At 37.9% G+C, this 16,322-nt stretch overlaps 1 protein-coding gene across 4 annotated transcripts in view; it reads right to left on the minus strand.

The window, feature by feature from the left end:
- The window catches only part of LOC115437778 (nuclear receptor coactivator 2-like), an 83,184-nt gene that overhangs the window by 45,679 nt on the left and 21,183 nt on the right, over positions 1-16,322 (minus strand). For all 4 annotated transcript variants that reach the window (XM_030161116.1, XM_030161115.1, XM_030161119.1 and 1 more), the window contains exons 2-4: positions 11,722-11,832; positions 9,363-9,535; positions 590-693 (exon numbers count right to left, since the gene is read on the minus strand). In XM_030161116.1, the coding sequence (XP_030016976.1) occupies positions 590-693; positions 9,363-9,535; positions 11,722-11,813 (369 nt within the window). In that variant the 5' untranslated portion in view covers positions 11,814-11,832. The remainder of the gene's footprint in view (positions 1-589; positions 694-9,362; positions 9,536-11,721; positions 11,833-16,322) is intronic.

A 16,322-nucleotide genomic window follows, 5' to 3' on the forward strand; every position in this document is an offset into this window, starting at 1 on the left:
GGAACTTCACTGAATACTATTCCAACCACTCAGCTTCCTTTGGTCAGAACAGTCCTTCAAAGGTACAGATCACTGCCATTAGAAGACAGCAAAACCATAGCAAAAGAAACATCTCTAGAAGTTGAGGCAATATGTTCCAGCAAAGGCCCACCATAACTGTGTTCTAGCTGTGTGTGATGGAAAGACTGTCAGAACCCGGGCTGATCAAAAACCTTGCCATTTTTTGTTTATTTACTTCTTATGATTTTATAGCAAACAGGAATGAAAAAACAAACCAGTCAAAACTTTGGATTTTTGAACCTGCCGAATTCGGCTGCCTTGCAAGTCAAATTTTCAAACGCCCGGTGGCCCACCTAAACAAAAGCAAATTTAGCTAAAATTTTGCAGGAATTACTTTTTCACTAAATGGAAAAAAGTTAGACTAGGGACAAGTAAAAAGCAAACACTTTGTAAAAAAATGGGGGGTTTGATGCACCCTAGTCATCATAGCAACACAACGCAAACACACATACAGCCTTTTGTGTTCATTTTAACCTCTGAACTCTTCTCTTCCATACATGATACCAAAGGTGAGTTTAAATAAAGCTACCTCTAGCATCATGGGTCCAAGAGCGTCTTTGTCTATGACACCCTGTCCTGTGGATGACACATCAGCCTTCTGCACATCATCTGTATCAGCAACCGGAGTCTTTTCTGCAAAACAAGAAAAAAATTCTGGATGTTTATAATTTGTGATAAGTGGGGAAAATACTATGAGATGTGGAGACTGGGCATTGATAATGGATTGACAACACTAAAACATTTCCACTCAATACTGACACACAGGTAGTGAACCTTCCTGTGCATGTACATACCATGTTTTCAGAAAAGTTTGGACTAAAGTGCAAAAAAACTCTAAAATCTCATATTTGTCATTTCTTTTGAGCCTTTCTTAACAGCAACAACTTTGATTGTGTTTTGTAAATATCAATAAAATACAGTTTTATCACACTTTTAAATAATAATTTCTGAATTTAAAGACACCAATTCTTGGTATTTTCCAAGTGTCATTTGTGGCCTTTTACCAAACTTGAGCTGCTCAACAGCCTATAGTATATGTTGTCTGGTTCTCCTCTTCATGATGTCCATGTGTTTTCAATAAGAGACACAGGAGGCTGCTGGCAGGACAGTTGTAAGCTTTCACTTATAACCAGTGGTGGGTAATCCCAGCTCCATAATGTAAAAGCCCTGCCATGTATTGGTTCTACCTGTTCACTTAACACAGGTGATTCCACCAATTATCCCATATACCTGGATGAGGAGTTGTGCTCATCAAAATGGGCTGGTTCTGTGAAAGGTTGGAACAAATACATGGCAAGACTTTTACTTTATGGAGATGGGATTCTCCACCACTGCTTATAACAGTCTGGATGGTCATTTTCATCTTCAACATCTTTCACTATATTATATAAATGGAGATGTTGAAAGACTGAAGATTATTAGAATTTTGCGTTATGATACTTTTTTAAAATTTCATTGGAAAATCTGTTCTGAAGGTTGGCACACATTTTTTAGTTTTAGTTTTTTTGTTTTTTATTTTATATAATCAATATTTATATAGACTTTATATAATTCTTCTTTTATGACCAATCATGATCCTTTCACTTGTCACTGATTATCCTGATAATTGTAGAATCTGACAGAAAAGTGCTACTTTTATATTCAGTGTTCATTATTACATACTTTGGAAGGTTTGACTTGATTTTGTGTTTTTTATGTATGAAAGTTTGTATCTGTAACTATTCAATGTACTACTGGCCATCTTGTCCAGGACATTCTTGGAAAAGAGATTTTTAATTTCAGTGAGGTTTTCCTGGTTAAATAAAGGTAAATAAATGAATAAATAAACATACAGTAAACTGTATAGTAAACGTACAGTAATCTGATTTTGCCTCCATCACAAGGATCAAAATCTGAAAATGTAATTGAGTTGATCAGTCAATCTTTTCTTTTGTCACCTAAATAAAGGTGTAAATAAATTAACAAACACACATTTTAGTTTTTATTCTATTTTACAAAATGTCACAATGTGAATGTATGACTTACTGGCAGTGTTGTAAAATGGCATGTTAGGCCAAACCTGGTACCGTAGAAAGTAGCAAACTGTGTATCCTATTTACCCATTAAAACATTGTTTAACGTCAGGGGTTTAACTGTAATACCAATGTAGGATTTGCGATGATACCATCTTCGACGAAAACACTCTCACCCTCCCACAACTGTGTGTTCATGTACATGAAGACCTTCAGTTGACATTTATTGGCCTGACACTCATTTAACCCAGCCCTTCTACTTTCTGTTCTCCAGCAGTGTCATGAAGCAGTCATAGCAATAGGTTTATGTACTGTCAGGGTGAACATGAAGATCAGATATCATTGCTGTAATGTGCAGTGCATTCTGTCAATTGTAGTCATATTTGAGGCTACTCTCTGCCTGCACCATCGGACTGTTAAGCCTTCCATGGCCCCATTAGTCCACATAGCTGAGATTCCTGCTGTGGGACCAAAGCTGGACTGAGTCATCAACCCTCAAACCTTGTCAGCGCAGAGCCTTGAGTGGTCATTGTGTAGCTTAAAGAGTATTAAAGTTGCAGCATGTGTTTTTTTGATATACTGTGCTATTTTCACATGAACAAACTGAAATTCAGGTTAAAAAGCACACCTAATGTTGACTCCAAGTAGGCTTATGGCTTATTAGTCACTTGCCACTTTCATTAACTTTGTCAGGAGTTTCTGATTAACAAAAGGCTAATATACTGATTAACATTTATTTATAGATTCCATACCTATAACAGAGGTTGCATGTACATTATACTTGTTCTTTTGCTACCAATTTGATGTTAACCACCAATGCTTGCAAAGTCCTATGACCCTGGCTAAAGCATTAAAAAACTGGACCAGATTTCATATAGGAAACAAAAAGTTTTCATCTCAGTTGGTTTGGGTGAGCCTTCTAACGCACTGCAATCAGGCTATAGTCTTCCCTGGAAGCTTGGGTATAAATGGTCTCAACTTCTCTTCTTGGAGAGCTGAAACTACTAAAACTGGGTTATAAACTATGAACCATCATCTTTGAGAAAGAAATATGGTAAAAATAAAACCAAATTATCGTGACTGAAGATCACTTGAACATTTGGTGAGAGCAAATCAGTGAGGCTGATCAGAAAAAAAAAGTTTTGCTTTGCTAGAGAGCATAAACCAAAATACAATTTGTAACTTTCAAATTCATCTTATCAATTAATAAGAAGAATGTTTGACCGTCAACTCTCTCTCTCTCTCTCTCTCTCTCTCTCTGTGCTTATTCAGCTGTTGTTTTCTGAAACATATATGTTTCAGAACTCGGACACCAACTGGCTGACTGCAGGAGTAAAAAGCAGAGCGGAAGGTGGACGAATATGTGATGGGGAGAGGATGAATGAAAGCACAGGATAAGAATAGATATTGGAGAAAGTCAAAGAAAGGAAACAGAGGTAGCGTGTGCTTCAGTCACAGCACTGGGTGTTTGATTTTGTCATCTGTTTAAGATGGATAAAAGCTGGACATAGCCTAATGTCACTAAATGGCTTGCCAACTTTTGAAGACTATAATTGACTGACCATATTAGGCAAGAGGGTGGAACTGTGGAAGAACAAGAGAAGACATTTGTTCTGCCCCCACTAGGCCTTTCACAATTATAACATTTACACCGACAATATTTGGAATAAGTGTGATTATTTCACATGATAGGTGAAACAGAAATCATTTTAATCATCCTTTTCACAATGATTTCCGCCAGGTTCCTAGAATCTTGTTAATGGAACTTCTTTACCACAAAAAACTACATATGATAGGCTGGAGCTTGGGGGGAGTAAGCCAGACTAATCATATCTTCAATTTACTGAGAACACAAAACCCACTAATAATTTTTAAAAACTTAAAGGTTACCTGAGTGATTGCAGCTTCTCAATAACTATGTCATGACTAATAATGTGCACAAGAACACACTTTTATGAAATGTATAAACACTAATCAGCAGGCTAGCTGCTAGACAATATAATGCAACAACAAAATTCATGCTAACGCTGACATTCACTTATGTAATATATTAAGAGGTATCAGGGTGGTTACAGTGTGTATGTGCAGGGGTTGGACAAAATAATGGAAACACCTTAAAAAAATCAACAAAATATAATTTAATATGGTGTAGGTCCACCTTTTGCGGCAATTACAGCCTCAATTCTCCGAGGTATTGATTCATACAACTTGTGAATTGTTTCCAAAGGAATTTTAAGCCATTCTTCAGTTAGAATACCCTCCAACTCTTTTAGAGACAATGGCGGTGGAAATCGACGTCTTACTTGAATCTCTAAAACTGACCATAAATGCTCAGTAATGTTGAGGTCTGGGGACTGTGCCGGCCATACGAGATGCTCAACTTCATTAGAATGTTCCTCATGCCATTCTTTAACAATTCTAGCTGTATGGATTGGGGCATTATCATCTTGAGGTAAGGTGTTTCCATTATTTTGTCCAACCCCTGTACTTACCGTGTGAAAAACATTATGAAAAATTTCTGTGACAGAATAATCCAATGTTCTTCTTAATGTCAAATGTTCTCTTAGTATTTAAATACATGGGTTGATGGAGACTCAAATGGACAGTCAAAATTTATGTTTTCATTTTTTCTTGGAGGTTGTTGCTTGGGTAAATTAACATTTAATTAAGCACCTATATACACTTCTTTGCTTCGATGCACTATAGTCGATGCTAGGGTACTGAAGTCATTTAAACATCCCCTTTCCACATCATCTACTGTTTTTCTTAATCAACGTGATAACCAACAGGAGACATTAAACTGTAACTCTAACCCCATTCTAACTCCACCCACGGTTCTGCAAACTGTGGCAAAATTGGAATGAGGCAGAGAATGTGGTGGTCAGTGTGATGTGAGACAAGAGTAGTTCTGTGACATCAGGTGTGATAGAGAATCACAACACATCAGTGCAGAACCATATGAGGCTCTGAAAAGGTTAGTTTTGTACAGATTTACCACTTGAGAAAGGCATGCCTTAAAAATTTATATCTGTTTGTGTGCACTGTATTCAAAATATTTTTTTCTTTGTCTCTACCAGAGTTCAGTGACAAAAAGAGCAATTCTGCAGGTTGTGTTCTTGAATCACTATTTTTAGTAGGTTTCTTAATATTCAAACCAATAAAAAATGCATTAATCAAGACAGTGCGTTTACAAAAATCTTTGTGCCTTTGTGAATCCACTGGTTTACAATAAACACCTCCCATGGACACCCGCTGAAGGAAAGGTGTGCTGCCTCATTCATGCTGTTAACATGAATTCTTCTTTTGTTTTATACGTTTTCTGACATTTTTAGAAATGTTTTAACATGATTAATACAATAATTCAATGTGGAACATGAACAATCAGAAAGCAGGAAAATAGTAGAGCTCTTTTTAATTGACTTGACTAAGACTTAATTAAAAATAATTTGCTATGATCAAAGTTTAAAAGACACTCTCATGAGTTCTCGTGAGTTCTCCACAAAGGATAATTAATTTACATATAGCATATTTATATTTTTGATAATCGTTTCATTAGAGGTAAATGAAAATGGTGTAATAATACTAATAATACTACTACTACTAATAATACTACTACTACTACTACTACTACTACTAATAATAATAATAATAATAATACAGTTTATTTATATAGCACTTTTTGCAGAAAGATTTCACAAAGTGCTTTACAATAAAAAACAACGATGATAATAATAATAATAATGAGACTGGACTGCACCAGCAAAGCAGAGTTCTACTGTACAACACTTACTTACTCCAGATATGACAATGACAGTGAACTTGATTTAGACCCAGAAAGCATAAAAAAGTGGAGAAACAAACAACCTACCGTTTGGCTAGCTGAAAGGTTAGTTAGTTAGTTAGTTAGTTAGTTAGTAAGCTTGTTCGTTTGTTAACCTGTGGCACAGTTATACGTTTATAACCTATCAACTATTGGCTTCAGTTCTACTCCCTAACATTGTCAGCTACATAGTTAAAAAGATAGCTAGGCAGCCTGTTCTTGGCCCAGTAAAAAATGACAGCAGATGGAAAAAAGAAATTTGAATGCTGCCAGTGCCCAATTAGTATACAAAAAGGCAGAATCTAGTTAACTCTTCTTTTCAAAGCTGTTTCCTAGCTGTCTAGGTAAAATCAATGATATTTGGACTAAAGACACTCTGTAGATGTAAACATATTATGGCCTTCGGGGTTTCAAAGGAAGACAACAGTCTATTTGATGAAGTGCTATGGAAGGTGGCTTTGTTCGCTGAATAAAAAAATATTTTGCGAAAACTGTTGGTTCCACAACAATTGGGCAACTTCTGTAATGATCTTCAAAAACTTATCCATAGTCTAGCAAATGTGAACCCACCTCATAAGATCTAACTTTAATAAAAATGGCTGTTTTGTCAGAGACAAGGAACAGTTTGAGCTGCTGGTCCATTTACAGCAGCTCTACAGTCTGTCATGTAGCCAAACCATGGACCAGAGGCAATTTCTCATAGACTACAAGGGAAGCTCGGCTTCCCCTAAAATTATGAAAATTAAATGGTTAAATATGTACGGTTGTGTTGACATTTAATTGACTACAAATGTGTTAGAACACGTTCATCTCAAAGGCGAGTTCGATCAGAATCAGCTTTATCATAAATCAACGGACTCAATGTTGTTAACTTCTCATACATTCCCGTTGTGCTGTTTTCTCATACGATCTATGGTCAATGCATTTGCCCGTAGATGCTCGGCGTCCATGCATTTCAAAGGGACTGAGTGGAACAGTTTTTTTCATTGCCTCAAAACTGGATGATAATTGGATAAATGCCACGATGTTGTCCCGCCCCCGGATGCTCGGCGTCTCTGGGGGTGAATGGAGCTGTGGGTGGACCTCGGCTGGGCTGGACACTGGGCTTCCACATGCTGATTGGAGGATCAGTTGAAAGGCTGAATCCGTTTGATTGACAGCTATTTTGAGATATACTCCTTCACTTGACAGAGTTCAGTTTAATACCGTCTTGCATTCTGCTTGTGAAATCGAGAGAGGAACCACTATGAAATTACTTGTTTATTTCTTGCACTGTAAATAAAACACACGTATTGTATTTCCTTGTTTCAATTTAACATAATTTCAACATTTTCTTGTTTACTTGGTACGATAAGGTCACTGACCATTTTCTTAAAAAGGAACGGAGGGCCGAATTTATGTTTAAATAACTTGACATTTTTTTTGATGCAAGCTGACAATGAGCTTCCCGTCTCTGAAAGACAAGCAGCCGCCACTGCCATGGACCAAACACACATGCATTTTATACTTCTTATTTATATCACCAAATCTAAAGGTAAGGATAACTAAATTCATTGGAACATATCAATCACCTCTCCTATCACAGCTGAAAAATCCACTGAACCAGAACCCTAACTGTATTAGGAAAACAGTTGGCAACATCAGGGAACTGATCTGATTGGCTCACATTTATATACATGATTGAAGCTTAAGACAGTTAGCCATAGATTAGCCATAACATTTTCATCAACAGTGAAATTACCAAGTTTAGTATCTTTCATCTTTACTCAAGATAATGCTGGCTAAAATCTTAGCCTAATCTGCAGAGAAAGTGTAATGATTTCTCCTTCAAGAAATTTTTGTCACACGTTCCTACCAATATCCAGCCACTACGGTGTAGTCACTATCAATACAACCGCCGTCCATAGTATTTAGTCAATGATTATGGCACACAAAGGGTTAATCGTTGGTCTCTGCTAGAAGTCCCACTTCTAACCTAAATATCGCTCTCCGATTGGCTCTGCGGTTTTGCTAACATACATGTGATTGGTCGTCCTCACTGTCACTCCATCTACTTGTAAAAGGAACCTGCTAGTTGGACCACTAACATAAGTTGTCAATAAGTCTGGCATTTGTTCTGTCTGGGTCACGTCAGCTAGATGGATTTTAATATCAATGGTGTCATTTACATTTGTACATGTGTCTGTTTGCGTGTGTGCACGTGCGCATCCGTGCATGTGTGCTTGGTAATTAGGATTTGAAGGATGTCAAACAAGAGGAAACTGGTCAGAAGAGACTTCTTTAGGAGTCAAAGTGTAAGTTACTTCAAGGGTATAGAACTGTTGAGGTTCAACAATACAGATTTTGAATAAAAGACAATATTTAATGCCAAACAGATACACTTTTTTAATGTTACTTTACTTATTTTCATGTATTTCTACGGAAGAGAGCAACTGTTTAAAAAACACAAATAAAGAAAATTAGTGGGGAAAATACAATAAAACCTCAGATTCGAAATGTGATCTAGATGTGCTTTTATCCATATTTTTGGGGAATAAATTACATGTAATAATTGAAAGAAAAAGCCTTGTTTGCTCAGGCAATAACTGTACCATCAAACTCTAATATCATCGTATTCCTAATCTGTTCATGTTATGCATCAACATATTTATGTCAGGTGACAGTCAGTAGAGAGTCAGAAAGAGGCAGAGGAGGAGAAGCTGAAGGAGATAAAGGAGGAAAAGCTGGAGGACGTAGAGGAGAAGAAGCTGGAAATTCACAGGTGAGGTTAAATAATGATGGATATGTTAGTCATGAGAATGACATGGTAGCATGCATTAAATTCTTGTATTGCCTTTAGATATTCAGATATGCATTCTAAACATGTCAATTACTGAAATTTTTTTTCTGACTATGATTGTTTGCTTGTTTGATCAGCTCTACATGACGTGAAAGTATGATTGCAAATGCAAAAAAACATCAACTTTCAGGAGTGCTGCCTTGGAGCACTTTTGTGTCCCCACCAATGTCAAAATCAAACCTACTCCCTTGACCATGAGAGAAGTCCAACAGCGTCACACAAAAGTCAAAAATGTTGGACCATCAGTGTAAGTTTCTACTGTATCACATTTAAATATGAGTTGAATTTTTATGCAGTTTTAGAGTTACAAGATTAGACAGTTAAATAGTTTAGTTAATTGTTTCTAGATTTGAAACTAGTGTGGAACATGTTAGTAGCAGGACATACTTTGAAGTTATACCATGATTTATCTGGGCTAAAAAAAATAATCTTTCTTGGCACAACCCAGCAGAAGTTGGACAGAACTGCAGAACTTTGAACCCTCATTGCAATAGTGTCCACTTAAAACAGTAGAAAGAAAATTCCCCATTAGGGATATTTGGCAGGAATCCTAGAAAGATAGTGACAGAGCACACTTATTATGAACAGTTATGATAGACAGGACTCAGCTGGTGGCACAGATGATTCTCACCCTGCTCCTTGATCTGTCTGATCTGCTTCACTGTCTCTTTTAGGATGGCACATTTGTCTGGCTTGACGTTGAGATCATCAATGTCGTTAATGTTGGCAAAGATCAGTTCAGCCAGCTCCTCAATGTACTTGTTTTCCTGCTCCCGATTCCTCCTCTCACTGTTTCTTTTGGGGCTGGTGGACAAACAAGAGTACAGTACAGTGAACAGTAAGAGGACTGAAAAGTATTCTTGGCTCATAAGATAATGGAATAATGAAAAAGAGACAAACAATTATGTCATGCTGTCATGCAATTATCTCATCTTAAAGCGTACCTGTACTGGTCATGCTTACAACATTAATTGTGCTTTGTGTATTACTTATAAGCCTGAGAGGTGCAAATTCAGTAAAAAAAAACAAAAAACGCTCATAAATCCACCACACTGGACCTTTTTATTATGAGAATTACAGGCAGGACCTATGGGGAACAGCCACTGCCGGCTACAAGTGATGAACCATCATTGATTCCAGGTGATGAGTGCGAGTAAACAAGCAGCAGTAAGTGAGGAGATTGAGTGGAAAGCACGTGTTCACGCTTGTTTGTGCAGCCGTAAGCTTTGCACTCTGCCATTGTCCTAGAGACAGTACTGGCCGACAACACCGGTCTACAATTTTTTTTTTTTTTTAGAAATTATCTACCTCAGAGATTAAATGTGCTAGATGTTATGTATTTTAATAAGATTAATTGGAACACAAATGACAAAAGTGCTGGTTTGCTGATGGTTTCAAGGTATATGATAAAGTGTTATTACACATATATATATATATATATATATATATATATATATATATATATATATTGGTTTGGGTACATTTATACAATAGATTTATAAATCTTCCACTAGATAGAAACTGTATATTGAATCTATTGTAATGTGCAGACAGTGTTTTGAAGTACATCTGGTAGCTCTGAGACAAATATTCCTTTTGAGTAAAACCCATTCTCTTGTTAATTTTCGAATTTCACATTTTGACCCAAGACTGTATCTTGGAAACTTTAGCCAACCAGCAGTTTTGGCTTGATTTCACTACTTTTATTCTGGAAGCATTGTACTTGTAGACAAGTGTAATGTGTCATCTTAGACTGGTGTCTGCTACACGGGATCAGTGACCAGTTGATCACAGCCCAGCTAATCAGACAATACGAATCTGCATCACTACCGGTGCTGGAACAGCCCACGAAGGAGGCAACGTGTCGCTGACGATGCCTGACTGATGGAGCAGTGACTTAGTACTCATGCATACTTGACAACGGGCAAGTAAGTCGCCTGACAGAACCACTAGTATTGTACGTGATCTTTGGAAAAAGCTTGCAATGAAAATTCACTACAGGTACCCTTTAATACAGATACTGTATGTTGTGATAGAGGATCTTATTTGTTTGCTCAAATTAACACTCAATTTTAAGGTAGTTTATTATTCCATGTCTTCACAGTGATTAATTCACCATTGTACAGATCAAATATACAAACATTCAAATATGAAAATTGATAATTTGATAACTGGAGTGTCTCTGGACTCTCTGGTGACAGTTGCAGAGAAGAGAACACTCAATAAACTCCTGGCCATAATGGATGATGCCAGTCACCCTCTGCACACTGTCATCAGCGCACAGAGAAGTCTGTTCAGCCACAGGCTACTTCTCACCAGGAGTAAAACAAACAGGACTAAAAACTCCTTTGTCCCCCGAGCCATCAAACTGTACAACTTTACACTCGGGGGGGAAGGGGAGATGTAGCAGGAGGAAAAAGGACGATAAATAGGATGAAATAGAGCAAATGTCTAATGCTCCACTAGTGGGAGTGTGCATTTCAAGTTGTGCACTGATGTTTATTGTATGCAGTGTGCAATATTTGTTTGTCGGAGTTGTCAATCTCTCCTTCTCCTCCTCCTCCTCCTCCTTATATATTGTTGTTACATGTACTATTACAGTTATCACTTTATTACAACTTTTATCCTGCGATTTTATATGTACACACACACACACACACATATATTATTATTAGTACTACTTTATTAGTACTACTGTTATTTGTTGTTCCTATTAGTAGTTTCTAATGTGCAATTGCCTGTCTTCAGAACTGTTTTTACAGTTACTGTTATTACTAATTTCTTGTAATATTTCTTACATGTGTACATTCAGTGTTGTGCTGCAATTGGAACCTCAATGTCCTGAGGACTCTGCCCAAGGGATCAACAAAGTTCTATCTAATCTAATCTACAATAATCAAAATGAACATTCATATAGTTTAACATTCCGGCCAAGTCCTGATAATTTGTTTTGTTTGTTGAGGACTACAGGTGTGGATGAAGGGCCTCACCTGGGACCAAGGAGGTCTGATTGACAGTCCTTCCTCTTCAGAGACTCGGCCCCTCTGGAGGGCTCCGGGGTATTTCTGCCCCCATTACTCATCTTCAGCAAATATCAGCACCTTCAGAGAGAACAAGGGACACATAGGTAGAGATTAAAGGCAAAATCTCTAGTACTTCATTAAAATCCCACATCACCTTATTCCACATGGTATCAGCTTGCCTCGGTTTTAGTACTAGAATATTACATTTCCACTGTATGTCTGTGTAAGTTTTCATCTGCCCAGGTCATCATTCTTCTTGGAAATTCTTCTAGGTTCAACTGTACCCAAGTGCAGCTAGACATCATAACAATGCAACATAAACATATTGTGATGTTATCTTCAGCACTGGCTGCAGTTACAGGCAATGCAGCAATGGAAGAGGAAATGATCAATTGTAATCTACAACTTTCATAATAAAATGTTTTTTTCAGGTGAAAGAAAAGTTATTGACACTTTAACTCAATTTATCAAGCTAGACCCTACTTGAAAACCTGCTCTGACCTTTTGGTGATGTTCCATTAGCCTGGCTTGGCTATTGAAAGATGTTGTTATGCAACATAAATGATGTACACACATATTGACACAGTGACTATTCTGGTTGGACCAACCTGAGATCTCCATGGTTTCACTTCTCTTTTTAGTGTCTCATCACCTCATCTAGATTTTTGTTGAAGATTTTGCTAAAAAACAGTACCTGATTAAATTTGATATCATAATCATAAAATGACAGACAGACATGCTGACCTTTATATCTCTCTGCATTATATGGCAGGGAGTTACAAATGTAATGTATTATGCACGTTTTCAAATATGACATTAAAAAAATTTCAAATCTGTTTACATTAAACAAATGCAGCTCTGCAAACCGGTATATAATTATGTCACACATTGACAGCCCCACTACAAGATATTCAAGGAATTTTTTTCTTACACATTATAGTACGGCTGTTGCAATTTTGTTGACAACATTGCTATTTACAAATGTGATGAACAAAAGGTCTCCTGAATCTACTTTCTTAGTTAGCAAAGTCAATGGCACTTAATCTTCAGTGCTGTCCAGCATGTTGACACACCTGATATACTATACAAGGTTGTAGATAAATAGCACACAAACATAGAATAGTCTGTCATTTTCACATATTACACATTCTTAATTAAGTGATTATATGATTATATGATTGCAAAGACAAAGATAGCAATTTAATTAATTGTGCAGCTCAACAATATTTTACAGCAATTGGAAAGCCACATCCACAATAGTCTGTAATGTAATTTAGGGAATTACTAAATGTTAAGTTGGTGCCACTAGTACTTTAACAGGCTGTTACCATTGTAACAAATGTCTTGATGGTCTTAGTTGTTGCCACTGGTGAGTTTTTGTTTGTATTTAACCGTTACCCTTCTTACTGTGCTAAGGCACAGCACAATTACCTACTAAGTACATGCACATATGCAAACAGACTTTAATTCAAACCGGGTGACATGAGTGTTTTCCAACATGCAACAGCATGGGATGAAAATGTTTCAATATGAGCAAAAACAAATTGTGTGTGACACTGTGTTGGAAAGGCCAGTCAGCCTTGTCACCCTGAAGGCAACAATAAACAGAAGTGGAGAACTACAGGGGTTGGACAAAATAATGGAAACACCTTCTATGATGCCACAATGTTAGGTGTTTCCATTATTTTGTCCAACCCCTGTATATGGGGCTGCAGCAAATTTTTCATTCCCAGTTAATCTGTTGTTGATTTTCTAGATTGGATTACTGGAAACTGGAAAACAGATATATTGAAGAAATTGCAAAAATTACTCAAACCCATCAACTATATCAAATGCACCTCTAGAACTAACCTTGCTCTGAGTACAGTATAGTGAATGTTTTAAATTAATCTAGGGCTCTCCAGTGTTGAAGAAAGTGAAAAATAGAGCTTGGAAATAAACCTAGGCTCTACTTACAGATGTTTTATGGACCTGCTCCAAAATTTTACAAGGATTTTCCTTGGTCCATGGCCCATGCTTCTGTCCAATTTCATCAAAACCTGTGCTGTTCAGTTTAGCATTACTTTACTGGAACTCGGACAAATACGAGATATCACATCACCTTTTTGGCACAGGCATTAAGTGGTAGAGCATTATGAAGGCCCTAATCATTCCAAACAGACAAGAATGATTATGCTAAAGAAGTGCACAACCTGTCTGAGTGGTGCATAAACAAACCAGGAGTGTTCCTTGTGACACAGGGAAACAATGCACTATTATACAGTACTATGTGGGAGGCCCAGTGGGAATAAAGAGGGTGTCTGTAATTACTGCAGTTAGAAATAGCTCATTAGCTCTATTTTCAATATTAGTAGAGTCAGTACATCGATTAAATCATATTCTTCTTCATCACTGTAGATCCAGCAAAGTACCACACTGACAGGTGTGCGAAATGTAATATATTATATATGGCTCGGGCATTCCAAAATGTCTCACTAACATCCAAAGGCAATTTTAATAAAATTAGTACCTACATATCGTGTTTTTTGCCGATGATGTAATCACAGCCAAGTGTGAAGCGACTGGGATGAAGATCAACACCTCCAAGTCTGAGGTCATTGTCCTCAGTCAGAAAAGGGTGGAGTGCTCACTTAGATCGGGAAGGAAGTCCTACCTCAGGTGGAGGAGATTAAGTATCTCAGGATCTTGTTCATGAGTTAGGGTAGAGTGGAGCGGGAGATCGACAGGTAGATCGAGGCAGCATCTGTGGTGATGCGGGCACTAAATCAATCCATTGTAGTGAAGAGGGAACTAAGCCAAAAGGTGAAGCTCTCAATTCACTGGTTGATCTATGTTCTGACCCTCACCTATGGTCATGAGCTCTGGGTAATGACCGAAAGAACAAGGTTGCAAGTACAAGCTGCCAAAATGAGTTTCCTCCGCAGGGTGGCCAAGCTCAACCTTGGAGATAGGGTGAGAAGCTCGGACATCTGAGGATAGAGCCGCTGCTCCTCCACGTCAGGAGGAGCCAGTTGAGGTGGTTTGGGCATCTAGTGAGGATGCCTCCTGGACGCCTCCTTGGGGAACTGCATGTCAATCTGGGAGGAGACCCCAGGGCCAACCCAGGAAATACTGAAGGGATTACATCTGTCGGCTGGCCTGGGAACACCTCGGGATTCCCCCGAAGGAGCTAGTGGAAGTGGCTAGGGAGAGGGCTGTCTGTGCTCCTCTGCTGATGCTGCTATCCCTTCGACCCAGAACCAGATAAGTGGAAGAGGACAGTATGGTACAGTATCCACATAAGATGTCACCTGCACCAAATTTGGTAGATACATGTCTCCGATTCTGATGCACAAAAATGTTTTGGATGGGTTTTCCCTGCCATTATTAGGCTTAGATGCAGCATCCAAGCCAATTTTTGACACCACCTCCAAACCAACTCAGATGATGTTTCTTAGATCTACTGGTTGCAGTTGGTTCAAATGTTTTGGGTGCTTTTTGAAACATTAGCACTTCTATGCTAATCAAAATTCTGAAATTAAAACAATGCATTTTTTTCCACACTGAAAAAAGGCCTCATGGCTATTTTGGGTTAAATATACAATTTTTGCTATGCCCAGGACTTGATACAGAGCATGCAATATTTAACTCTTTGGTATAACATCTACAAGAATTCCAGTTCCCACAGTGCAATGCATCAAGGAGTGAGGGCCTGATTATTGCTGCTTTAATTTGGTTTGTCATTAAAAAGCAAAAGAGAGTTTCTGTAGTGGTTTGACTGCACAAATGGTCACAGACTAATCATGTATCATTCATGTTTTATCATGATGGGAACTTCAGTATCAAAGCTCCTTTAAGGAATCACTCACACTGTCTATGTCAAACGTTAATCTATGTCATAGTGGGGATATGTGGAAACATTTTTTTTGCCTTTGAATTTCCTACTTGGATTAAAGAATAACTAATAGAAATATTCCAACAAAAGCAAAGAAGTGACTCTCACCATGAACATGCTTCACACCCTGCTATTCTATCTTCCACACATTGATGAATACACAGATGGAGCAGTTAGTAGCAGGGGGGAGCTGTGTCTGTCAGAGCAGTAGGCCTTTAAGGCCCTTCAATGGGCCAACACATCACCTGACTGTTACATAACGGCCCGTCTGTAGGGCTAATACAGGGTGGATGAAGGCAGAAAAGACAGATAAGGGAGAAAAGAGGGAGGTGGAGGAGGAGAGGAAGTGAGATAGAGAGAAAGAAAAGGTGGATAGACTGAAGACAGAAAATGGAAAACAAAACTGAACAGAAAGTGCAGCAGAGCAGCAGGAGAAAAGGCCATAGAGTTTGATGGGTAAGTTTTGTGGAGATACAATCATTTTCTCACACAGACAAGTTGCCATATGCAAATGTCATAAAATAAGACCAATGAAAAAGGATGGAGGGGGTTGGGGAAGAGGAAAATGGGAGGAGGGGTATCTGTTGCTCCAAATGAATAATAAGGCCTGAGGATCAGATAATGGCCTAATTACACCATGAGAGAAAAACATTTTTTTTTACTCCTACTGTAACCTGCCTCTCTTTCCTTTCCA

This window comes from Sphaeramia orbicularis, chromosome 17, assembly GCF_902148855.1.
Source record: "Sphaeramia orbicularis chromosome 17, fSphaOr1.1, whole genome shotgun sequence".
NCBI lineage: Eukaryota > Metazoa > Chordata > Actinopteri > Kurtiformes > Apogonidae > Sphaeramia > Sphaeramia orbicularis.